Genomic DNA, 24,998 nt, shown 5'->3' on the forward strand with positions numbered 1-24,998 from the left:
TTCTTTTTACTTTTGCCTTTTCATTTTCCATGAGCGTTGGAATGTGAAAGCCTGTCCTGTAGCATTAAAGGTGCCAGTGAAACACAGCAGTTTGCTTTTGTGCTTACACAGCCCCTGACAGATGTCTGTGTTTGGCTGCTGAAAGTGGCTGTTTCCATCTGCTTCTTGTACCATCCCATCAGGGCTCCCACCCAGCTGTTCCTTCACCGGTTCTGGGTGAGAACTCCCTAATTTGATACATACAGGATCCACCACATTATCACAAACGATTTGAGTTGCCAGTGTGATTGCACCTGGATTTTGCCTTTAAGTGAATTATGGAATCGTAAGCTCTGTGAATTGGCCTTTGATAACCTTCAGCATAGGTTTGCTTGGGGAACGTTGCCACATTTCCTAGCTGGAATTAGAGGAAACCTCTGTTCATACTCACATTGCTACAGACATATGTGGGTTAATTTTTCTTGTATTATCTGTTATTATGTATTACCTGTTTGGGACAATATAAGTCTAGATTCAAAATTTCTGACTTTTAAATGCCCTGGGGATGAGCACTGCATCCTTTCAGTGCATCCGTTCCAATGCAATTCTGGTAGAAGTGGGAAATAAAGCCATGTTCTAGTTTTATTTGCATCTTCAGAAAAACTTTTATTTTAAAATATTGTTTAGTCAGGAAGATGAAAATTTTTTTTGTGGTCTGTGTCCTTGAGTAGCAGACATAATTTATTTAGAGCAATCAAAAGCTTTCTCTTCCCTTCCTCTTCCTTCCATTTTCCCTTCCTTTACTTTTAAGCTTGTCTTTGCATGAATTTTACTTATGCCTTTTTTTTTTCCCTTTTCCCTCTCACTTTTGTGTCATCATTTTCTTTTTGATAGGATCTTTATCTGGGCTGAATGTAGCCCAGAAATACAAGACAACCCCTTCAGCCGTACTTTCTCTAAGTACTTTGGCTAAAAACAGAAGCTGAAAAATATGTAAGGTAAAGAAAGACTATTTAACTGAATCAACAAATTAAAACAAGATATCAGAATATTTAGTAGCACAGCATTCACAGGACATTCCTATGTTTAAAATGTATTAGATTTCTTTAGCTTTGTCTTTTACTACCTTTGTCTTCTCTTTCTGTTTTCACTGTGATTAAATGTGCTGAGATACTTGTGTATGTATGATTGGATGGTTTTGGGTTTAACCATTAATCCATGTGACAGTGTAGAAAATCTTGGATGATTGCAATGGAATAATAAATCCCAAGAATTCAAAATTTCTGGACACCCAAACTGTGCTTTAAAGGGCAGGAATACTAGGAAAAATAATTCCGGTTTTTATTGTTCCTGGAAATTATGAGTACAAAGCCTCCTCCTTTTTAAAGAGCTTAGCCCTCAGCTGGAGTTAAACTGAGCTCCAAGAGCTGAGTGGCAAAATATAGAAATAAGGCACTGACCTTTTTATGGTGCAAAGCTGAATATGTGAAATCTTCTAAGTTAGTCTTTTTAAACCTCCCTTTAAAAAATATAAATTAAAAGACTGCTCCTGTCCTATGTGAGTAAAACCAAATTCTGGGTTAATTATTTCGCACTGATTTTAGGGATTTACTGCTGCTCTGTGTTGGTTGGTTGGTTTGATTTGCCTCCTTTTTCCTTAAAACAGAGTTTGTCCAATGTTCACTTTGTGATATCAAGACAACTCATTTATGTTGTTTTACCTCTATTATTTCAATTCTGTCATGGATTATTTTTATGATCAGGCAGTAAGTGATTAATTTAAGTGAAAGGTTACCTCGTGGGTATCTGCTGTTACATTTATATGTCACATTTATATTTATATATCTTACATGTCTGTAGTGCCCTCCTTTGATTTAAGAGCATGACATTATACATTCTTCTGCTTATTTAAGGTTTGGTTTTTAACTTCACACCATTTAATTTTGAAGTGACTTAAAGCCATTCATGGATTTTAGGTGGCACAAATAGCAGTGACAAAATTGACTTTTTTAATCTGTTGTAGGGCTAAAGGAGATGCTATGCTGAAGCATCCTTTTTGGTTACCAGCATATTTTAATAAGCATTTCAGTGGGCTTGACTTTGAAAAGACCAGGAGCTTGCTTTTCTGCCAAGCTTTGTCAAATTTAACATGTGGTTTGACATATTTTAACTTGGGTATGAGCATGCAGAACTGACTAGCTGCCTGCTAAGCAGGTCATTTGCCTGTACAGGCCTGTTGATTACAGGAACATGGTACTGAAAGGTATTTTCCAGTAACCAAAAGGCAAGTCCTATCACAAACTGAGCTGCTACCACTCTCTTGGCAATGGACATGGAATATTTACTCAGTGCTTTGCTGAACATGCACTTTTGTTTTAATCTCATTCTAACCGCATAGCGGTGGTACTGTCTTCTTAGTTTCATCCTTTCATTCTTTAATTTAACGTGTTTAGTTTTTATGCCTTGTTTTAGTTTCCAGTGGCTGACTAACACTATTTTTGTACTGAGTTTCTTTGCTTCATCAGGAGACTCTGACAGTTCTTCTGGATGCTAAGTGATCCAACCTGACAGGCTGCCCATGTCATTTTAGCAACCTGACAGTCATCCTGGAGTCTCCTTGTTGCTTCTGTTCTTGCTCCTAATCTCTTTTTTTCAGATATTCACTCATTCAGTTAATTCTTTACCTTTTTTCAAACAATTTTCCACTGTGTTGTGGATACAAATGTTGTGATTTTAATTTAAAAGAAAGTTGAGATCTGAAGACTCAATGTGTTTGAGTCTGTGTATGTGTTAAAAGCAATAATTTGTATAATTCCTTTTCTGAAGTGATTCTACAAAGAAATTATTTGGAAATAATAATTGATATTTGGAAAGATATTTTAAAATGTAGTCAAAGTGATTCTACAGTCACTCTAAGAGATGTGACATGTCAGCTCCCTTTATAAATAATGTCTATATATTAATTGCATTAGTATTATATATTTATGCCTTGCGTAAAAAACAATCTTTTTTCCCCAAGATCTACTGAATTTACTTGGAGGCTTCAAAATACAATGTTTATTTGTTCTTTTGTTTCACAAACTTTAGTTTCACAGTGCTTCTCAGTTTCAAGGAACAACTTACAAGCTGCAGTACTTACATATAAGTAGGTGTTACTGCTTGATTTTTGGATCATTGTGCATTGTTAATGAATGGATTCTCATTCGGATTCCTGGTGGAGTATTTGCAGCATGACATCCTGCATAACAAGTGACACAGTGAAATTTAACCGAGCAAAAATTGGGCACCTTTTTTTTTCTTCCTAGGATTGGCTTTTTTAAGATCTCATTCTCTGATTCACCTCTTATTTTGATTTTAAATAAAGCATAAGCATGAGAATATACTTGTTCATTCATGAACATTCTTTTTTTTCAAGAAACAATGCAATCCCTGTCACATTTGCCTACTAGCTCCACCTTCTGGGGACTGGACATCCTTATTAACACAGTTTCAGTGTGAGCAAGGAGCAGAAGATTGTTTCGGAAAACTTAATCACACAAAGGTTCTCTTCTTTACTAGTGACATGTGCAACTCTATATTCTACAATAATTTCTATTTCTCAGTTGCTTGGGTAAGGTTTTCTACAAACTTACAATTTTTATTGTTTACCAAAAAGCCAAATACCTATGTAAGTAAGGCTCTGTATTCTTTGGGACATTAAGTACTCAGTAGGATTTATTTTTAATAAATTTAGTATGAATGTTCTTTAGTAAAAACATGACCTTGAGAATTTAAGGTCTTTGAAATCCTTTTAAATGCAACTGTTACAGACAAAAACTGCTTATGTTGGTAAATTAATAAGTTAGTATTCCAAACATGTAGTCTCCCCTCAAAAAATGTTGTGAGAAAATTATCTTGAAGCTACCAAAAGGTATGTGCAAATTTGGAAAATCGTAATAGAAGGTGGTTATCAGTTGTTTACTGCCAACCTAGAAAGCTGCATGGAGAAGAATCCACTTAGATTTGTTCTGGGTCCAGTATTATTCAGTATTTTTATTACTGACTTGCCTTATGAAATATGGATGATGCATATAAAATTTGCAGATGCTTAAAGCTGGGAGAGGCCTTTAAGCATTGTGGGAGCAGGAGTGGAATGGATGCTGATGAAACAGAGCACTGAAATGTTAGGATGCAGTTCATCCTGCATCCAAAGAGAAATACAAAGTTATGTTCCTGAAGAATCAGAAATCCACAGTGGGTGGACTCGTTAACTGGTAGCTCTGTTAAAACAGATCTAAGTATTAAGTGACTTGTGGCCAGTATGTGACCCCCTCTGTTCATAAATTTAAAGAATGGTATGGGTTGGAAGGGATCTTAAAGGGCATCTCATTCCATCCAACCCATCTGCAGCAGTTGGGCAGGGACACCTTCCACTAGACCTGGTTACTCAAAGCCCCAGTCAGCCTGGCCTTGTACACTTCCAGGAATGGGGCATCCACAGCTGCTCTGGGCAGCCTGTGCCAGTCCCTCATCACCTTCACTCTGAAGAATTTTTAATTTCTTCACTCCTAATATCCAATCCAATCCTACTCTCTTTCAGTTTGAATCCATTCCCCCCTCTCCTGTCCGTACATGCTCTTCTTTTATGAAAAAGGCTGTCAGAAATGCTCTTTAGCCCTATCTACATAACCTGAAATCATAATAGCAGGTTCAAGAAGTGTAGTTAGTTCTAGAAATTCTGCTTTTTCTGCCCTGGCTATCAGAGTATGTGCCATATCCTTGGCATCTGTATCTGTATCCAGCTTTTCTTTCCCATGTAGGGGGAACAGATGCCTGCTGTACCTTCAAGTCTATTTTGAAATGGCCAAGTGTAATATTTTTCATTATTTGCTTAAGTAAGGGGCAGCCAACAAACTAGTCTTACCACATCCAGCCTTCCTTATTGGTTCAGTGTGCCTTACATTTTTTGAGCTTATTTTGCTGCTGTTGCTTTTATTGCTATTAATAAAGGATTGTAATTTGACTTGAAAAGAGAGTTTAGATTGCCTGATCTGTCTACACTGACTTCCAGTATATCACACTTTTTGTCTACCTTATTTCTAAACTTGTCTGTGTTTTGCAGCAGCCTCTGATTGTTCTTTTGCTTTTATTCCCTAGAATAAACACCACAGTTAGTCCTTGTTATTTTCTCCTCATGAAGAGGGGAAATCAAGTTGCTGCTCAGACTTTTTCATCATCCTAAAGAGATTAAATTCTAAATCTTGGTAGCTCTGCCCTGCAAGCTCTCAATTTTTCCAGCAGTCTCTTTAAAACGTGTACACCAGACCTTGGCACGCAGTGTGTCATCCCTCTGTTAGTCAATGACATGTATAAAATCACCCGGAGCTTGTACCTGGGGGTGGATTACGATCTGTTTTGTCAGGATGACACTCACTTCAGAGCTGCTGTTTTCCAGGGAATGCTTCCTCAGTCTGTATTACTCATGGTTAAATATGTATGACTGTGTTAAAACCCATGTTGTCTGACCACAAAGACAATAAAGGAGCTCAGGTTGTTCTCTGTGCCTTCTCTGTCCTTGTTCCCCTTTCCTGCTCCTTGCTTTCTCTCATTTCTCCCAACTTTCAGAGTTCTCTTCAGTCTTCTTGGCTACAGTTTTATTAATTTATGTGTTTTTCTGGAGCTCTGCCAAATTGACTGGCACCAGGCAGCCGTGTCTTCCTGCCTAAAGAACTTCCTCAGTACTAATGAGTTTTTACTGGCCTGACTCAGAATGTTACCTGAAACAAGATGCTGCTGTCTTGCACCTAATTACAACAGATTTTAATTACCATTGATTCTTAATTACACTAATCTACAGAAAATATGAGCCAATTATAGACTATTGCATTGTCAGTTGTATTCCCAACTTTTATATAGATTCTTCCAGAGTGTTGATTTTCCCCATTTCAAACTGTACAATGAAACTGAGATGTAGATTCCGAAGGAGGAGGATTTTTTTTTCTGTTTGTTTGTATTATGTGCTCAGCTTAGAGGGTAGGCAAAACAACTACAGTGCAGGTCTGATTCTATTAAATCCTGTAAAATTCAGGAACAGCTGGGATTATTGGGAAAGTTTGTGTAAGGTGTTCTGATTTTCTTCCATTTCTAGCTATCACTGTTTCATTTGTAATGTATTAAGGAATCATATTTTTCAAGCATTTCACTAGGGGTTTTTTAATATTTTACATATTATTATTTATAAATAATTTATATGTAAACAATATATTTTAATAATTTTATATTATATATAAAAATAATATATTTAATAATAGCATGTATTTTTACAGGGAAAAACATGTTTCAAAATAGTCTGCATCTCTCTGATGGAAATAGTTAAAATGAGTTCAATATCTCTAAATATTTAAAGAGAACAACATAAAGAAAAGCTAAAAAAAAAAAGGAATATGATCTGAAACTTATTATTTTTCCAGCCTGTAGATTAAGCAGGTACCCTTCCAGATACCTATTTGTTATTGTGTTTTGCCCTCCAGCACCCACATTTTCTTAAATACATGGTTATCCTCTCTGGTTTTGCATTTTTGATGCTACTTCAGTTCTTACATAGCCAGTTGTAAGTCCTGGAATGGAGACCTTCATCTCCACGGTATTAATCTTTACGTGCTAAATGAGGATTTATGTGTTTCCCTGTATACTCTGTCTGTGACACTTAAATACAAGTTTTACAGAGATACTGGGACTGTTAGAAATGGCCATTGTTTCACAGTGCAGTTGGATTCAGGCCTGGGATTTACCCATTCCCAGTGGTAAGATGGAGTCCTACTTATAAGCATGTTCTCAGGTGGCATTTGTGATCCCACAGTGGTCTGTGGAGAGCTTCAGGGTTGTTTTAAAGGGAAGGGTGATCTACACAGCTGCTGCCACTGTCCTTCCTAGCGGAAAAGGGTTTTTCACTGCAAGTTTTCCACTTTGGAACAGATGACCTGTTGTGTTCTAGATGACTGGTATGAGCAGCTGTACCCGCTGGTGATTACACTGAAGGACTGCATGGGAGAGGTGGTGACCAGGGCCAAGCAATCCATGGCGTTTGTCCTGCTCCAGGAACTTGCCTGTGGTTTGCCGCAGTGTTTGATGCTGACCCTAAGAAGAGACATCGTCTTCAGCCAAGCAGTAGGTTGTCTTGTGTCACTTACTTCCTTCTGTTGCTGTGATTATAAGTATACTGTTCATGCCAGTGTTTGTGGTTTGTTTTTTTGGTGGTTTTTTTTTTTTGGTTGGGCTTTTTCCTTCCAATTTGCCACAACTTTTAATTTATTTTCCATGATATTTACCTAAATATTTTATAATATGGTAAGAAACTAAATAGTAAGTAAAAATTCATGGTACTTCTATCACTAAGTCAGAGAAGCAGGTCTGCAATGGGCTGGAAAAGTTGCCTAATCCCGCCTTTGCACAAATAAATATCCAGAAATCTATTTTTAGACTTGATAGATTATATACTCTCAAGTCTAGCTTTGACTATATCTTGCTGATATTCATAATCACAGAATAGGTAGTGTTGAGGGACCTCTAGACATCGTCCAATTCAACCCCCCTGCCAAGGCAGGGTCACTTAGAGCAGGTGACACAGGAACACTCCCAGGTGGGGTTGGAAGGAATCCAGAAGGGGGACTCCAAATTCTCCTTGGTCAGCCTGTTCCAGTGCTCTGCCACCCTCAGTGTAAAGAAATTCTTCCTCATGTTGAGGTGGAATGTCTTGTGGTTTAGTTTATGGCCCTTTGCTCCTCATCCTGTCGCCGGGGACCACTGAAAAGAATCTGGCACATCCTCTTGGCACTTGCCTTTGGGGTATTTATGTGCATTAATGAGATCCCCTTCAGTCTTCCCCAGACTGAACAGGCCGAGCCCCTGCAGTCTCCACTCATAAGAGATGCTCCAGACCCAAATTATCTTTGTGTTCCTTCTCTGGGCTCTCTCCAGTAGCTCCTTGTCTTTCTTGTCCTAATGAGCCCAGAACACAGCACTCCAGATCCAGCCTCACAGGGCACTGGCTAGGCAGCGTCCAAGCTAAGGGAGATTTTTTCTCCTGGTCACCTTGGAAATAGAGAGCAGATTATTTGTTTTCAGTTTGTAGCAGTATTTTAAGTGTTTAAAGACTATTAGCATGTCTTTCCTTAGAACTGTCTTCCCTTGGCAAATAACTGAAGCTCTTTATATCTTCTCCTGTAGATCATGTTTTTTCAGATAGATTTTTCTCTAAATATTTCACTTAATTTCTGCCTTAAGTTGTATATTGCAGCTGCCAAGGAGATTCAGTTGCATTAGATGTTGAACCACTTTCAAATCCATCATCATTCACATGTTTAATTCACATCATAATTCACAGTCTTACATGTTTAAAGCCTGACAAGTAAGGTTCTGGTCTGATTTATATCAGTGTAAATTACATACAGTGACACCAAACAAATTAAGCTTATCTAATATAAATTAACAGAATATTTCACTACTTCATACACCCCAAAAAAAAAAGGCATCAAAATACATTATTATGAAATCATGTATATAGTCACTAAACAGAAATATCTATGCTGTTTTCTTAAATATGTTGGTGTTACCTCTGTTGTGTATAATGATAGCAAGCCTTATTTTAACTATTTGTCCTGTAACAGTACACCTCTTAGTTGCACGTGTTTTAATTATCTTTACAGCTTGCTGGATTGGTCTGTGGTTTCATAATCAAACTGCACACAGGTTTACATGATCAAGGATTTTTACAACAGCTTCATACTGTTGGATTGCTCGTGCAGTATGAAGGACTCCTTAGTACATATAGTAAGTATTGTTCTTGGACAAAGTTCCTTATGTACCTGGCCCAGAAATTACCCAGGAAGTTCTTATTTTAACCTCTGTCCTGTTTCCAGTAATTTGGCTTGTTGAATCAAATATTGTCCTTACAGGACAGTAGACTTGCACATAATAGCACAGCTGAAGTTATTGATACTGTGTTGCCAATTCTGCAACAAAAATTATTAATCTATTTAATTCTGAGTTCCTCAGAGAACACGACCTGCTAATTGTTCCATGCAGACCTGATCCAAAATACCAGTTTTATAAAGCTAACCCAAACAGCAGGTTTAAATACTTACTGCCTTTATCAGCCTCAGCCCTGATCACCAGTGCTGATAATGTGAAGATAGCCTGAAAACTGTTTCATAGTTTGTTATGGATGCCATTATTTGATATGTCTTAAAAAGGAAATTTTGAACAAGAAATTGCCTTATGTTCTCAACTTTGAACTACATCTCTTGGAATCATTCTCTGAATCAGAGGTTTTGACTAAAGTAGAGGAATATAGCATTTGTGCAGCTTTTTAATGCAGTTACTCACTTGGAGATAGCTGTCTTCTCCATATTACATGATACTTGTTGTTATTCTCAAAATCTTTGTCCTCCATCAGCAGGAAAGGCTTTTAAACACTTTCAGAATCGACAAAAATGGCTTTTCTGAGGTTATACTATGCCTGTATAGAGCAGGCTGATTTTCAGAACTGCTTAATACTCATAGTTACCATTTAGGCCACAGAATTGTCAGCAGTTCAAGAAATTAGTCTGGTTTTATGTAGGTTACTGTAATGTGGATTTAGAATTGTGATTTTTAGATGCACAGACTGGAAAATATAATCCTTGTATTGCTTTACTCTAACCTATACAGTGACCGATCTGCCAACTCTGTTAACAATCTCTTTAATCTTTTCATGTAGGTGAAGAAGCAGGGATGCTAGAAGACATGGCTGTGGGCATTTCAGATTTGCAGAAAGTAATGTTTAAAGTAATTGAAGCCAAGTCAGAAGATTTTTTGCCTATTATAACTGGAAGGCGGTAAGAATGTTATTTCTTGGACCCAGGAAACAAAGCTACGGTTTTAATCTGTAGCCCATGAAATCTAATGGTTTTCTTGCTGCTGAATTCTGTTTTATTGAAAGTGCAATAGTTTTACTTTTCAGAAGGTGAGGTAGTAGGGATTCTAAAAGCCAGTAAGCTCTGGGTTATTCTCCTGATAAAAACCTAGAACTTCCAGTTACTAATACAAATTAATCAGAACAATGTCTGTGTTGTGCAGAGCTGCTGGTGCATTATTCACACATAGATACTGAATCCTAGAGAGGTGAAAAAGTCATTATTTACAAATGTGGTCTCTAACTGAGAAACTTTGGTTTTGAATGTCCCAAATTCGTATTTCAGTGTGAGCAATAAAATTGCAATTCCAAGAGTTAGGTCTTGATTGTTTTTAAGATGGAAACCAAAAAATTCAGAGGCCACTTAGCATTCAAAACTTAGTAGTCACTTATAAAAATGGAAGCCTTTTTTAGCTGCTGAAAATCCCACAGGACATACGCAGTCTCAGAAATCCTTGCACAAAATCACTTATCATTTATGAATCTCATGTAAGTACTGCTGAATATCAGGACATAAACTGCAATACTCCATTAATTTTGGCTATTTGAGGGTTAACAAGATTGGAATGGATTTTTCATCTTTATTATTATTCTAGTCTGAAGCTCCAAATGCTTTTATTTTTCAGAAATCACTTCCTTAATAGTATCATTATTCTTACAATGACTGTAAATTAAATTCAGCTAAAATCAGCAACTTCCAGAAAATATATGTTTCCTCTGAAGGGGTCTTTCACCACTGATTTACTTAATTATTCTGGATGATTGACTCTCATTGTATGGGCTTTCTGAGAAAGAATTTAAATAAATAACAGGAAGGCTGGAGTATCATAGGCAACACATTGGGAATAATTAAGAATAATTATGATGCGTGGATAAAACAGAAGAAATACATCCTTTGTAAATCACAGCAGTCAAAAATCCTGAAAAATCCAGCATTTGCTGGTTTGCTGCCATTACTGTGGTACACTGAGCTGTGACAGCAGGAGGTCCTGGATTTGAACTTTCAGCTGCCTCAGGCATTCTGGACTCAGTGTTTAGGAAGAAGAACTACAGCCCATGATTGCTGTACTGTACTTACTGGCAGATATTCACTGGATGGGATTGGTATCAGAAAAAAAAATCTATAAGGCTTATGTGGAGCAGTCCCATTCTTAGAGCTGTGATGAGACTGCTCCTATCAAGCCAACCATAAAAAGAGAAGATGGTGAAAATCTAGTTATTTTGTAATAATTGTTTAAGAAACCCTCCATTTTTATTTTGGTTGTTATATGATATGGCTCAATAAATGAGAGTAAAAGACTGTAGAAATGCAAGACAGAAAATCAAACTACAAATTCTTATTTTAAAGAGTCGCTATATTCACTTGTAATTGTTTCTTCTAGGGAAGTGCTTAAACCTGACATTCTGTGTGTACAAACAAATCAATCCAAACTGTGTGGCACTGTCTAGCAGTGCACTGGTCTGCTGGTGTGGGTAATAGATACCAGCCACCCAGGGGAGATGAAATTCTGTTCAGGAACTCACATTCTTTTATTAGAGGCCAAAATAGGCAATTTTTGAACAGTCTTTACAGAATCACAGGATATTTTGAGTTAGAAGGGACCCACAAGCATCATCAAGTCCAACTCCTGGCCCTGCACAGGGTTTCCCAAGAATCACACCCGGTGCCTGAGAGTTGAAATGCTTCTTGAACTCTGTAAGGCTTGGTGCTGTGACACTTCCTTGGGGAGCCAGTTCAACCTGCTCAACCACTCTCTGGCTGAAGAAGCTTTTCCTGACATCCAACCTAAATCTCCTCTGACACAGCTTCAGGCTGCTTCCTCCTGGAGTCGAGTCCTGTCACAACTCACTGGAGAGAAGAGATCAGTGCCTGCCCTGCTTCCCACAAATCACACCCGGTGCCTGAGAGTTCAAATGCTTCTTGAACTCTGTAAGGCTTGGTGCTGTGACACTTCCTTGGGGAGCCAGTTCAACCTGCTCAGCCACTCTCTGGCTGAAGAAACTTTTCCTGACATCCAAGCTAAATCTCCTCTGACACAGCTTCAGGCTGGAGGAGATTCTTTGCTCTGAGGGTGGTGAAGGACTGAAACAGATTGAACTGTGAAGTTGTTGATGCCTCATCCCTGGAAGTGTTCATGACACGGTTGGATGGGGCTCTGACCAACGTGGTCTTGTGAAAGGTGTCCCTGCCCACAGCAGAGGAGTTGAATTTAGATGATCTTTAAGGTCCCTTCCAACCCAAACCATTCTATGATTGTGCACATGAACTTTGAGCTATCACAGTCTCTTACACTGTGTTATCAATGAAGTCCAAGACTGGACTAGCACTTAAAGCCACACTGAAGTGATCTAAAACATTGCACTCAGCTGAAAGAAGATCTGGGTAAAGAACCTCCAAGCTGAGTTGCTGTGACTGACCAAAGTCCATGTAAATAACTTGTTTTGGGTTTACTGCAATGAGTTAAAGGTGTGTGATTTCAGCCAACTCAAAACAGCTGCAGGATCCACGAGCCTCAGCTGTGTGGGGGGTACCTTTTAGAAGCATTCTACCAGGATTACAAGTGTTTGTCTATCTTCATATGTGATGATAACAAATATTAGAGAATAATGCAAAGAAAATTAGAGAGGAATATTTTTAAGCAGTCCTGTTTAGGCAAATAATATGCATTTAAATATTTAAGACCTAAATTTATACAGTTTCTTCCTCAGTAGATGAAAATTTATTATTTAGTCTCTTAAAACACAAGCTTGCTTTCTCCATTCTGTTTTTCTGAAAAGTCATTAAATGTTAAAAATTATATACTGATTTTTGCATCTCATTGGAAAATGTTGTACCCACCTAATCCATCTCCTGCCTAATAGCTGTGCACTGAATGTAGCCATGAAAGAGAAAGCATATGATGATAAAATTTACTGTTATTTTTTTTTAAGTACAATCATAGACCTGTAAGATTTTTGGCTAACTGTTGTCAAACAAGTCCTCCAGATGTCCTCCAGTCCTCCAGTACTACTCTGAATTGTTTCTTTTTTTGCCTCCATTTGACTTCAGTACTTACTCCTGGGCTTTCTAGACAGCTCTGTCATAGCTTTATGGCCTTTTCCTTCCACAAACAGAAACACATTGTTTTTATTGTGCAATTGGTAGCAGACTTTTTAAAGTTACCAAGAATTATCTCTGAGACTTCAAAAACTGTTTTGAAAAAAAAAAATGACAAGGGGGAAGTCTCAAATTGTTCTGATACTAATTTATCATGCCTAAAGGTCAGTATTTCTCAGCATTCTTTCACATGCAGAGATTTGTAGTGATTTTGGGAGTAGTGAAATACAACAATGCAGTAATTTGCTGGCAGTTCAGTTCTGTAGTGCATGCTCTTTGAATTAGACTAAACCAATCTTTCTTAAGCTCATCAAAGCACTCCAACTCCAGAGTGTTCTGGTAGCACTTGACAGCAGCCAGGAGGGCTCTCAGGCAGGCTAAGAATTAATGCTGCTATGCAGAGGTCATGAGAACCACATTCTTTACTCTCCTTTTTTGCTATTTCTTTCTCATGGGTGAATTAATTAAACAAAACACAAACTTACCTGGGAAGCAGAACTATTTTGATTTCCCTCCTCCCTGAGACATGTATTCTCCATTCAGGACTGATATTCCCTCTCAGTGGGGAACATCTGGCATTTGCTCAAAGATTGGATGCCAGTTCTAGCCTGTACTAAACAGATGTTGCTGCCTTTGCTCAATGCAATTACATTGCAGTCACAGGTCTGCACTGATCCATTTTACTTTTTTCTCAGACATAAGAGCAGGATAAAGTTTAAACAAGACCACTGGCTCTTCCAAGTGAAATCTGTTTTTCCAAACACTTGAGGTGGTGCCAGTCATCCCTCTAGCTTGCAAAAGGTGTCAGAGCTGCTACAGAAACTGACAATTTTCTTCAAGGTTTTCTGTCTTTTTCTCACCCAGATTCTCCAGAGGGCATTTTTATTCTTTAGCAAGTATGTGATTGAAGAGTTGGAGGGACTTCAGGATTATTTACATAGGTGCAAACAATTATCCATCTTAAATTTACATACAAAACTTGAGTCACTTCCTCGGCCTGACTTCTGTAGGCAGAATAGACCTTCCTTCCTCTGTGTTGCTGTAACACTCCTTGTTGCTTGTTTCATATTTCAAATGTTCTCTGCAGGAATGAAAATTTCAGCCTCCATTATCAGTCAGTCCTCTCTGATTAAAATACCAGGAACCCTGGAAACAAATGGGTTTTCTACTAGTCTGTTTCGGTTTTTTTTTTTTGCCTTTTTAAAATTTAGATTGGTTGCTCTAACAATGAAAAGAAAGCAAATAAAAGCTAAGATAACATCACCCTAATTGTTTCTGTTGTGGGGTGGGGCATCAGTTCTCAAAGGCAGGTGGAATCCAACTGGGGGCTTCCATGTGATCAGAATTTGGCCTGGCAGCCAAAGTAGCACATTTTTCATGAAGCCAGACCGAACACAAATATAAGCCCAGAACTGCTATATATTATATCCCTTCTCCTAAATCAGGATTCATGTTTGTGTGATGAGCATTCAGTTATTATCTTCACAATTTTGTTGGTGGTGATGCTTTCTACCCCCAGGGAGAAAATCCAACCACTGAAGAAAATGTGAGTTTTACTTTGGGTTTTTATGAAACATTTTTGCTCATATTACTTTTAGAGTGGATACCAGATCAAGTTGTGACTTTGGAAGTTTTTGTAACTCAGCAGCATGCATTTTAAGAGTTGAGGTATTCTTATTGATATTTTGGTAGCAGAGGACTTTTTTGCTGCTTTCATCCTTACTTATATATGCCTATTTTCACTTCAGTAAAGTTAGTTTGTAGTTATACACAGTTATACCTGCCTTTCTTCATGTAGCTTGGTTATGCTTTTAAAACAAGCAAGCTGAATCATCCCTTTTTATGGTTCAATTAAGGGAAAAAGGGACAGATTTGTAAGTTTACACATTCTCTATAATTTTGGAAGGTTATTTTAAGCAGACCACTCAAGAACCCTATCTTTATTCTTGTTTTATATTTTTTCTAGTGAACATTACATTATAGAGGTCCAGCTTCCAGCAAAGATGTTTGAGCTGCTGCCACAAGAGATTAAAGAAGGAAAGCTGCTTCGCATGTATCCGGTGCTCTTTAATGTTGGAATCAATGAGCAGCAAACACTGGCAGAGAGGTAAGAAAAAGTCACATTTCATTTTCTGTGCAAGTACTCCATGCTGGTACAGGATATCTCTCAGGATTAGAAATAAATCTTTTTTGTTATTTGCTCTTGGAAAATCTCACATTGACTCAGTGTGTATTTTCAAAGGTATTAAAGGAAATAAAAACAAGCTATGAAGCAATGTAGAACAATGAAAAAGTCCAGATGAAGATACGACCATAAGTAGGGCTTCGTTTCACAAAGTCAGTGCCATGTTTCTCTTGGATACAGATGCAAAATATTTCACAGATGCAGAATTTTTTTTGTATGCACTACTCTGAAATTCTCAAACAAGTTTGAAAATTCAAAGTTCTTATATCTTAAAGTGTTGAAGAGTCTGGACAAATGATAAGCTAGAGAAATGGTCTCCATTTTTTAGGGCTTTCTTCCAGGGTTGTGGAGTGGTGGTTAATAATAGGGAATGCATTAGTAGTATGTTTGTAGAAATGTGAAGGCTGATAAAGTTCTGATGTGTTATTAGTACTCCTCTGCAACAGATTGCTGGAAACTAATTAATTAGTATAATAATAGTCAAAGTTTCACAAATGTATTAATTTTCTTTTCCAAGAGAAGGTATCTGTCCGTCATGTTAAATTACTATGTTTGTGCAGTGCTAAAACTGAAAGGTAGAAGTCAAGATGTCAATACAGACAACTACTTTTAAAAAACTTCTTTTCTTCTAGCTGCTTTTATTAACAGAGCATCCAAAATACATAATGCTTATCTTTAGGTTGCATTTGCTGTAAGCCAAAAGCTTATAGCAAAGCTGTAGCTGGAGTGAGAGGGAGACAGTGAAAATCCTTAACCTGGATAATAGGCAAGAAGTTAAGCACCACAGTATTTCACCTCCTGCTCATTGTAGACAGTCAAGTAAAATCAGTCTCATAAAGAAGTCTATTAAAGAATGCTATCAGGTAGCTTTGTGAATGTTTATGGGACACTTTTCCAAGTTGAGTGGTGATATGTGAGAAAATTTAGACAGAAAATTGAAATGGGAGACATAGACTGAATTGAAAGACAGAAAATTTGGCATTTTACTGGTGAAAAGGTTGGATAGTTGGTTAGAGAACTTGGGAACTTCTTGAAAATGAAAATAGGTTGTTCTTGATGCCATAAAGAGGAAAGCGTTGAGAGCAGTGATGTGGCCAAACTCATAATGAGCAAAACCAACAAAATCAGTCATGACAGTTCTGAGTGGGACACTCAAAAAATAAGAGATAAGACATGAGGTGGTAGCCAAGAAGCAGGCTAGTGGGAGCTTACATGTGTGAGACAAGCAGGAAGCACTGAATGTTACGAATGTTCTGAGGAAAAATTGAGAAATAGCCTGATTACCTGGGGGCTTGTAGAGGAGTTGGTATGAAAAGATGCCTGGCTTGCAAGTGAAGTGGCAGAAGGTATTGTTCCCAGTGGTCATTTTACATTGTGCACAAAGAAAGCCATGAGAGAAAACGTAATAGCCACATATCTATAAATATGGATATGTACTATTACTCTATTAGAAAAAACCATCTTTTTATTTGTTCTTTGATAGAATACACTTGACCATATTTCTGATTTAATAGAAATGTTCTCATGTGACAATGCAGCAATGGCTACTGAGGAAGTAGTCACATCTCCCTGTGCCCATTGAAATATTTTCTTCCGTTGTACACAATATAGCCGTATATTTGGTATCTTCTGATCCGTGTCCCCTTCTCTCTACCTGAGTTTCTCACTTACCTGCCCATGCCTCTCTTCCTGTACTCCTCCATTTCCATTTCAAAGCTATTCTAAACGTGAATTGCAAAAACTTGGCCCTAAATGCCACAGGGACATCCTTGTCTTTACAGTCACATCTCCGTAGTACCATGAGATTTATTTTCTTGGCATGTGAAATGTGGCTGTTGTAGAAATCTTGATCTTAGAGAGAAAGATAATTGTTTCTACAGCTATAGTTAGTTTGTAGATAAGCTTCTCTTCCGTCTTGTGTCACTTCCATATTGTCCAGCTCTTAGAGAAATTAATATGCTTAAGCAACAGCTGCACTAAGAGATGGAGGAGTTGGTATTCTCTGCCTATGATACCATTTGGAATTACCCAAAAGTGCCTTTCATTTATTCAGGATTTGTGAGGGAAAAAAAAAAGTGCCTTATTGCATGTGTATAAATAGATTGCTTTGTTAATGAACTTTTGGAAGAAGTATGCATCAGTGATGATCTCATTTCCAAAAATTAGTTCCAAAGCATACAAGAACTTAACTACTGCATGTTTGACAAAATCTAATGCATTCAGCACTATAAGACAAGTAATAGAAAACCAAAGTCATTTCTTTATGCAAAGAAATAGTTATGAAGGATAATTTATCTTTTTTTTTGTTTGTGGGTTTTGGGTTTTTTTCATAATTTATTGTGTATTTTCATAGGTTTGGAGATACCACTTTGCAGGAAAACATTAACCAGGAAAACTTAGAACTTCTCAAAGAATATTACAAGTTATTTACGGAAAAAATGCCTCCTGATTGTGAGTACAAAATAATGCAATGTCCAGGTGGCCTTGAAAAGCTTTGATGGGTAAAAGGTTATAAGACAGTAATATTAGCAGAATTGTATAACTTGTTCCATAAATTTAAACATTTTGTATCTGTACATGACTCTGTTGATCTCAAGAGTGATTTCAGGCTCAGTGCCACAGCAGAAACTACAGAGAAAATGAAACAGAGGAATGAAGAACTGAACAGCTATTTTAAGTTATTAAAATAATAAGTTTCTTAATATTTCATGTAGAAGACACTCTGTGCCTACTGTATTTGTACAGAAATACTTGGTGGGAAATTTCATCAGCTTCAGTCATACCCTCTGTTCTTATTTGGAAAATGTGTTGAGGTTTGGTGAACCACTGAGAAATCTGCAGATGCAAATAAAAGCAATGAGCCACATCATCATTATATGAATAACAAGGTTTCATTAGAATAGGCCCTGTATTCCACTTCTACAGAAATTCCGTATTATAAACATAAACATTACTATGCTGTTACTCAGATTGCCAAAAGCAAGGACTGAAAAAACATTTCCATCAATCTTATCCTGTTAGTTTTAATGCCTGAACTACGAACTATAGTCCCAAATGTTGCAGATTTAGCAGCCTGATTTTTAAATGCTATGTAAAGCTTTGATACATCACATGCGTATGAATATGATTATCTCTTATATCAGGATGATTTAAATTTGATAATAATTTTGATAGAAACAAAAGTTCTCTTCCTGAATGGTGGGCAGGATGCCCATCCATCACAGACCTAGTATTTCTAGGATGCCTACAGAGAAACTCATACAACAAGTTGGGTGATTAATTTAGGAGAATCTTGCCAAGAAAATATCCTCGAAAAACTAACTTCATTCAGGTTAGGACTAAGGTAGATGTGGTACCTCATACACGGATTTTATTTTATAAAAGCAAAAATTTGCATGCAGATAGTATTGGCTGCTCTTCATTAACAGAATTTAAACTTGTACTGCCTTCCTGCAGGATTATTAGTGAGCCACACAGTTCCTGGACTTCTTTCAGACTGTGAAGGCTTTTGAGAATTAATCTTGTCTAGTTCATCATGTATTCTATGGTTATTATAACTTTCTTGCTTTCTTCTCTACTTTTAAAAACTGAGTCTCTTTTTTTATACAATTTCTTACAGAACACAAAGCACCTTTTGGTTCCACTGCCCTTCCCAGTAGCTCCCTGCCAGCATATGGAATCCCCCTTTTGCCTTGGAGAAATATGCCTTTTAAGCCAGCCCCCTGGGAAAAAAGTGAAGCTCTCAAACTTGTTCATTTAGGGGAGGACTTTAATCCCACTCCTGTTCCCCCACCTCTGGAAGACAAACTTCCATACAAGGCTGGCAGCAGCCCTGGTGCTGAGGCCAAGTGAGAGGCATTCAATATTGATGGCTCTTTGATGGTTTTATCCTACCTATCCAGATAATTTCCTGTAGTGCCAAATCTGTGCTACAAAATAAATGCAGGACTGTGTTCCCAAAGCTGTTAGTTCCAAAGAGTGCTCATAAAGCCCAACAGAATTTGAGGACTCGCAGCCCTATTTGCCAGGCTGGTGCATCCACTCTTGGCAGCCTTCCTGGCCTGCTGCTTCATTCATATATTCCCTTTCAAAAAATTCAATTTTCCACTCCCAGAAAGGTATTGCCACCTTTGCTGTTAGTTTTTCCTCTTGTGTCTATATTTGTCCTTGCCAATATACTTGCTTGCAACTAAGCATCCACTGACTTTCTGTCTTTTTTAAGATAAACATACACTTCACCATTTACACATTTCTTAACCTCTTAAATTTTTAGCAGAAACTGAAAATAAGAGTGTATTTCCAGCAAAATTCCTACCAAAAATGCTGACCAAATATAGCTCTGATTGAAACACCAAAATGGTACCACTTTTATAGAAATGCTGAGGATAGTAGGGGTCCAAAAATATAAGATTTTTGTTTAGTCGTATATAATTAACTGAAAACAACAATGCTGTTTGGTACTTCCAGGCTCCTCCCCCTTATAATCTATAAGCCTGATTTGGTGGTTTGATACTATGAGAGACCCAAGGAGTTTAAGCAATTGATCATTTCCAGTCAAGGTGTGACTCATTTGGCAGTACTATAAATTAGGAGACTCTTGTGGTGCAGTCACCCCTCTGAGATGTCACATTTTCTGCTGTGAACCAAAGGAAAGCTGCCTGGAAGCAGTAAAATGTTTAGTGATACATCTGCATAATCTCAAAGCATCTTTATAATTGTGTGCTCTATGTATTAAAGAAACAGATGCACCCATTAGTGTAATAGTCTAGCAGAGCGTGATGTGTTTTTATGTGCTCTGCATTATCTAAGTGTACAGTCAGAACTTGTAATACACGGTTAAAACAATCCACATTGAAATTATTGCAAAGCAGATTCTGGATGTACATTTTCCTCCCTATTTCTTTTTTTGTTGTTTGTGAGTTTTTTTAGACAGCGCAGTATGAGTGAATCAACTTATTTCTTTTTGAATGTATTTAAATTACTTCTTACTATGAATCATGGATAAGGGAAACTACAGAATTTATTAGATGTGAAAGGTAAAAGCCTGTTGATAAGAGGGATCATTCTAACTTGGATCATGTTAGGAGAATGGATATTGAGCTTCATTAATACTTCCCTCATTTTTATTCTTCCAACTGAGTATAAATCTTTGGGCTTGGATTTGGGGCCTGGATTGTGGGGTTTTTTTGCTTCACTGGATGGACAATTTACTTTCTTTGCTTGAAGAAACTGTATCCATTGATCAATTTAGTTTCACTTTGTTTCACCCCTTTTTGGTGAAAAATATAATTAAAATTCTTTTTACTTTGCCACCATGAGAAGAAATCATTTCAGAAAACAGATTCTGTTTGTTTTTATTGATTTTCCAAACTAGTGAAGATAAAAGTAGCATTAGAAAAAATGCTCCTCTATATACATATGAAACAGGGGGGGAAATTAAATTGTTTGCTCTTGAATTTTTGCTAGAGACGTAGGGTAAATTAAACTTCAGCTTAAATGCCATACCCAGAACAAGCAGGTAAAATTTTGGATTTTAAGTAAACTTGAAATTGACTTGAAATTTTCTGCCTCAAAATAAAGCCCCACTTAATTTCAGGAGAAATATACTTTGATACTTTTTAGAGGGGATACTTAGTGCTGTTTAACCCTTATGTTACATTGTATAAAAATCTAAGGCACATTTCAAAACAATAATTAGATGTTTCAATTTGGAAACAAAACCAAAATGTTTGACTTTAAAATAAAAAATCATCCCATCAAAGTAGGTTGTAATACACTCAAGTTTTGTTTTCTGATTTCTGTTGCATGTGTGTAATAGCTGATGAACAGAACCACAGCAGAGATTTGATTTTGTTTTTCACCATCCATTTATAAGATAAAAGTTGAAGATACTTTAAATTTCCACATAAAGATCTTAGGGAAGACAAAGCAATACTCAAAAAGACATAAGGTTTGCTTATTCCTTAAATATTTAGCTGGTAATTTCCATCTTGTATTCCAAAACAAGGCTGTAAATAATAGACCTGTTCTTTAGCATAAGCATTCTTTAGTCAGGACAACTATACCATCAGCCTTATCAAAACAAGCAACTTTTTCATCCTTTTTTTCCAGGTTTACCACATTTTCAAGAACAAAATGATTTAAAGGGATTGCTAGAAAGTCTTAATCAAAATATCCAGGCCAAAAAGAGAAAGAATGTAGAAATCATGTGGCTGGCTGCAACGGTAAGCTCTGTTGTTTCAAAGAAATTGATGAACCAATCATGAACTCATTTTTATAAGCTTACTGATATTGTAAATGCAGTGGATTTTAAGGATATGATTGGAGAACTCACTGGTTGAAGGAGGCAGATGTGCTGTAATAGTTTTTAATGTACTCATTCCACTCATAAATTTATCTCTTCTTCTTCCACCTAAATTGAAGACAATTTCTTTTTCTCACTTTTTAAACTAGTAGAACCTGCTAGAATTTGAGCAATTTGTTTCATATCCATTCTTTGATAATATAAAATTACTCAAAATAATTTCTGTTTTTAGTGTCCCTGAGGTATGATGTGGGACATGATTGCTTGCTCTGGATTTTTTTTTTTTTTTTTGCTATTGCTGCATTCAACTTTTGATTTTCTGTAATTGAATTAATTTCACAAGTAACTTGTCACAAAAGACATGCAAAGGACAGACAATCAGACAGGGAGAGCACAAAGAAAATTGTTTATCTAACAGTGATTAATACTTACTTTACTTTTCTCCCATAATTCCTTTCTGTGTCCCAATTCTGTGGGGTTTGCACACTCATGACAGTGCAAAAAAAAGTTTCTTACATGAAAAAAAAAAGGCCAGGAAAACAACTTGTAGTTTATAAAGAGCTCAAGCTTTTCAGGAATGTGAAATTCAGCCACATAGTTGTCTTATATTTAGAAAAATACCTTTGGTATCTCTACGCCTTACACCAGCAGAGAGTTTTTGGTATCTACTGAAAGTGAAGCAAGGCTTTGTGTTTTGGGAGACTTTAAAATGTATATACCCTTCAAGGCAAATAAATATTTGATACAAAATTATTAATAACATTTTCCATTACTTTTTTTTTGCATTACTTTTTAATACCAGGGAAAAGACAGTCTTAACTGTATCTTTGTATTAATAATAGTGCTGTAACTTTCATATTACTAATAACATTTTGCCATGTGGTTAATAAATATTATCATACGCTATTGCAGTATAATTCCTTTATAAGGAAAAATATGTTTTTCTTGCAGCACTAGTCTTGCAATTACTATGAAACACTGCTTTTAAAAAAGTAAAAGATACAATGCAAAATTATTTACATAAGAATGTGCTACATCCTTGGGTATAGAAAGTTGTATTTTACAATCTATTTGGGGTTCCCTGAAAATAATTTGATGGGTAAAAAGCATTCTTTGGATATATAAAGTGTTTCAGGTTTTTCATTCACAGAATTCTATTTCTCTTTAGGTTCCCTTAGTTTACCTTCCTGAAATGTGTATTTCTGGTTCCAGTGATCTACACATTGTTATTCTATATTCCATTTATTTTTTGAAAAAGATGTAAGAATAAAACTTTGTCAGTGCGGTAGCTGTGAATATCACTTTTTTATTGCAGTAGGTGTACGAGATTCCACTTTTGTATCTGTACCTGCATGGAATCCCTGATATAATTGGAATAAATTTATAAGAAGTTATAATACAATAAGAATAAATTTAATAGAAGTTGTCTATTTCCTCTACTCCTATGTCTCCCTACATCAGAGCCCATCACTCATCGAGAATAATTACTTGGGATTTTTTACTTTATTTTTTTATGGGTTTTTTAATATTTTAATTTTTTTTAGGACTCATTCACATTGAATAGCCCCCATGAATCATGGACTTCCAAAGATACTAGTGCAAAGAGAATTAATCTCTTCAATTATAGAGTTAACTTCTTTCACACCATTATTTAAGAAAATTATCATATAGTACTTGTTTTAAATCCCAGTGTAACTGTTCAAATTGTTAAACAGATTTAACTTATAAAATTTTAAGTTATAGGATAGAAGAAATACTCATAGGTTCTCCTTCACTATCCTGTACCTCTTTGGATTCTAAGTAAGATTCCCTTAACTGATTCCCTCAATTAAACTTTTGAGTTGCCTCACCATGGTATCACAAAGAACTTAAAGGCTCTAAGTATTTTCTGATTTTAATAGAATTTAATAGTATTTATTGATTTGAATAGAATTTCTGAGAATGCAATTAGCAGATGAAGAAACACTTATTTGCTGAACTGACATTGTGGAGATCATGTTCCAGTTCATCCTGCAAGCTCTCCCATGATAGCCAATGTGGGAAGTTCCTTTTTGTGATTACTGCTGTAGTTTATTGCCTTGCCCTCTTCTCACAAACATTTTGAGGTTTTGTGCAATTATACCTATGATTCTCCAGGAATAGGTGTAAGCAAAGTATTACCTTTTCCTAGGACAAATTATATCTGGGGAAAGGTAGACCCACACTTGGGCGCAGCAGCTCTCCTTTAAATTTTTCTTTTTCTAGTAAAATATTGTTTGAAACTGAAGTATAAACTAATAGAATGTTACAACCACCGATTGATTCTTAAGGGGAGAAATCATCCTCCAAAATGTCATGTTTCCTTTATGTGTTATAACTTTTTCAAAGTATAAGTGAAAGTAGACAATCCGTGGCAGTCATTTGTGTTAAACTTTATTAATTGTGAGCCATACACTGAACAGTTTACCTGCTGAAAATAAAAACTATATAAGTTCAGATGTGTCTGACTCCATACCTTCACAAGAATTTAATCTGCTGCATTCATGTTTGTGGGTTAAGACTTATCAAGATTTTTCTTTATTCATTAGGTATTCAGACAATTAAGCTTTAATTTAACAGGGTGGTTGCTAGATTAAGTGAGGAAATAGTGAAGGAATTGTTTCTTTTATAGTTATAAAAAATGTCTTTTTATAGTTATAAAAATCCTACGTCAAATTCAGGAATTTAATGTACCGGTACTGACTTTTAATGGGTGCTTTCTTCTTGAGAAATGCTGTAGCTGTCTGGATGCACTTTCTGGGCTTGCAGAGTTGCAGGGGCTGCACAGCCTGCCTGGTGGAGAATGGCTGACCTGTGGGGCCTGCCTGTGTTTCAGATTTGCCGGAAGCTGAACGGGGTGCGCTTCACCTGCTGCAAAAGTGCCAAAGACAGGACATCCATGTCAGTGACGCTGGAGCAGTGCTCCATCCTGAGGGACGAGCACCAGCTGCACAAAGACTTCTTCATTCGGGCGCTGGATTGCATGAGGAGGTAGGTGGGGCTCCGTGCACTTCAGGCACGGACCACCAGTCCGTGGCCAGGAAGGACCAGCACAGAGGGTCTAAGGCTGGTTCTAAATGCCCAGCAGAGCCCAAGCCTGGCTGAGCAGCAGCCTGACTGCTGCTAGGTCACCTCTGGAGTGCAGGGTCTTTGCAGCTGTGTGTTTTAGCAGTAATTAACAGTTTCTGAGATAGGTGATACCTTGCAAGGGTCAGTGACTGCAGAATCTGAGCAGCAGTCTGAACAACAGTTTCTTTAAAAAAAAGTTATATTTCAGTTTTGAGGGTATTTGAAAAACATTTGCACAGTCATTAAATAATTTGTTCAACATCTACACAAGTATTGAGAAAGCAGAAGAAACATTTGTTACAGATGGCAATTCTTACTAGTCTGTGTTATTGAAAAGAAACATCCAAGTAGGTTTGGACTGGTGGTGTTTGCCATTAATATCTGATAAAATCTTTACTGTGCTTTAGAAGAAGTT

The 24,998-nt window shown here is 36.8% G+C and overlaps 2 protein-coding genes across 3 annotated transcripts in view; one reads left to right on the forward strand and one right to left on the reverse strand.

Moving 5' to 3' along the window:
• The window catches only part of SCOC (short coiled-coil protein), a 702,416-nt gene that overhangs the window by 170,863 nt on the left and 506,555 nt on the right, over positions 1–24,998 (reverse strand). The window lies entirely within an intron of this gene.
• The window catches only part of INPP4B (inositol polyphosphate-4-phosphatase type II B), a 187,258-nt gene that overhangs the window by 129,795 nt on the left and 32,465 nt on the right, over positions 1–24,998 (forward strand). For both annotated transcript variants that reach the window (XM_039696121.1, XM_039696120.1), the window contains exons 16-22: positions 6,953–7,125; positions 8,664–8,787; positions 9,716–9,833; positions 14,974–15,114; positions 17,546–17,643; positions 21,304–21,416; positions 24,351–24,505. In XM_039696121.1, the coding sequence (XP_039552055.1) occupies positions 6,953–7,125; positions 8,664–8,787; positions 9,716–9,833; positions 14,974–15,114; positions 17,546–17,643; positions 21,304–21,416; positions 24,351–24,505 (922 nt within the window). The remainder of the gene's footprint in view (positions 1–6,952; positions 7,126–8,663; positions 8,788–9,715; positions 9,834–14,973; positions 15,115–17,545; positions 17,644–21,303; positions 21,417–24,350; positions 24,506–24,998) is intronic.

The sequence above is a fragment of the Passer montanus genome, unplaced genomic scaffold, assembly GCF_014805655.1.
Source record: "Passer montanus isolate IOZ18808 unplaced genomic scaffold, ASM1480565v1 scaffold95, whole genome shotgun sequence".
Taxonomy (NCBI): domain Eukaryota; kingdom Metazoa; phylum Chordata; class Aves; order Passeriformes; family Passeridae; genus Passer; species Passer montanus.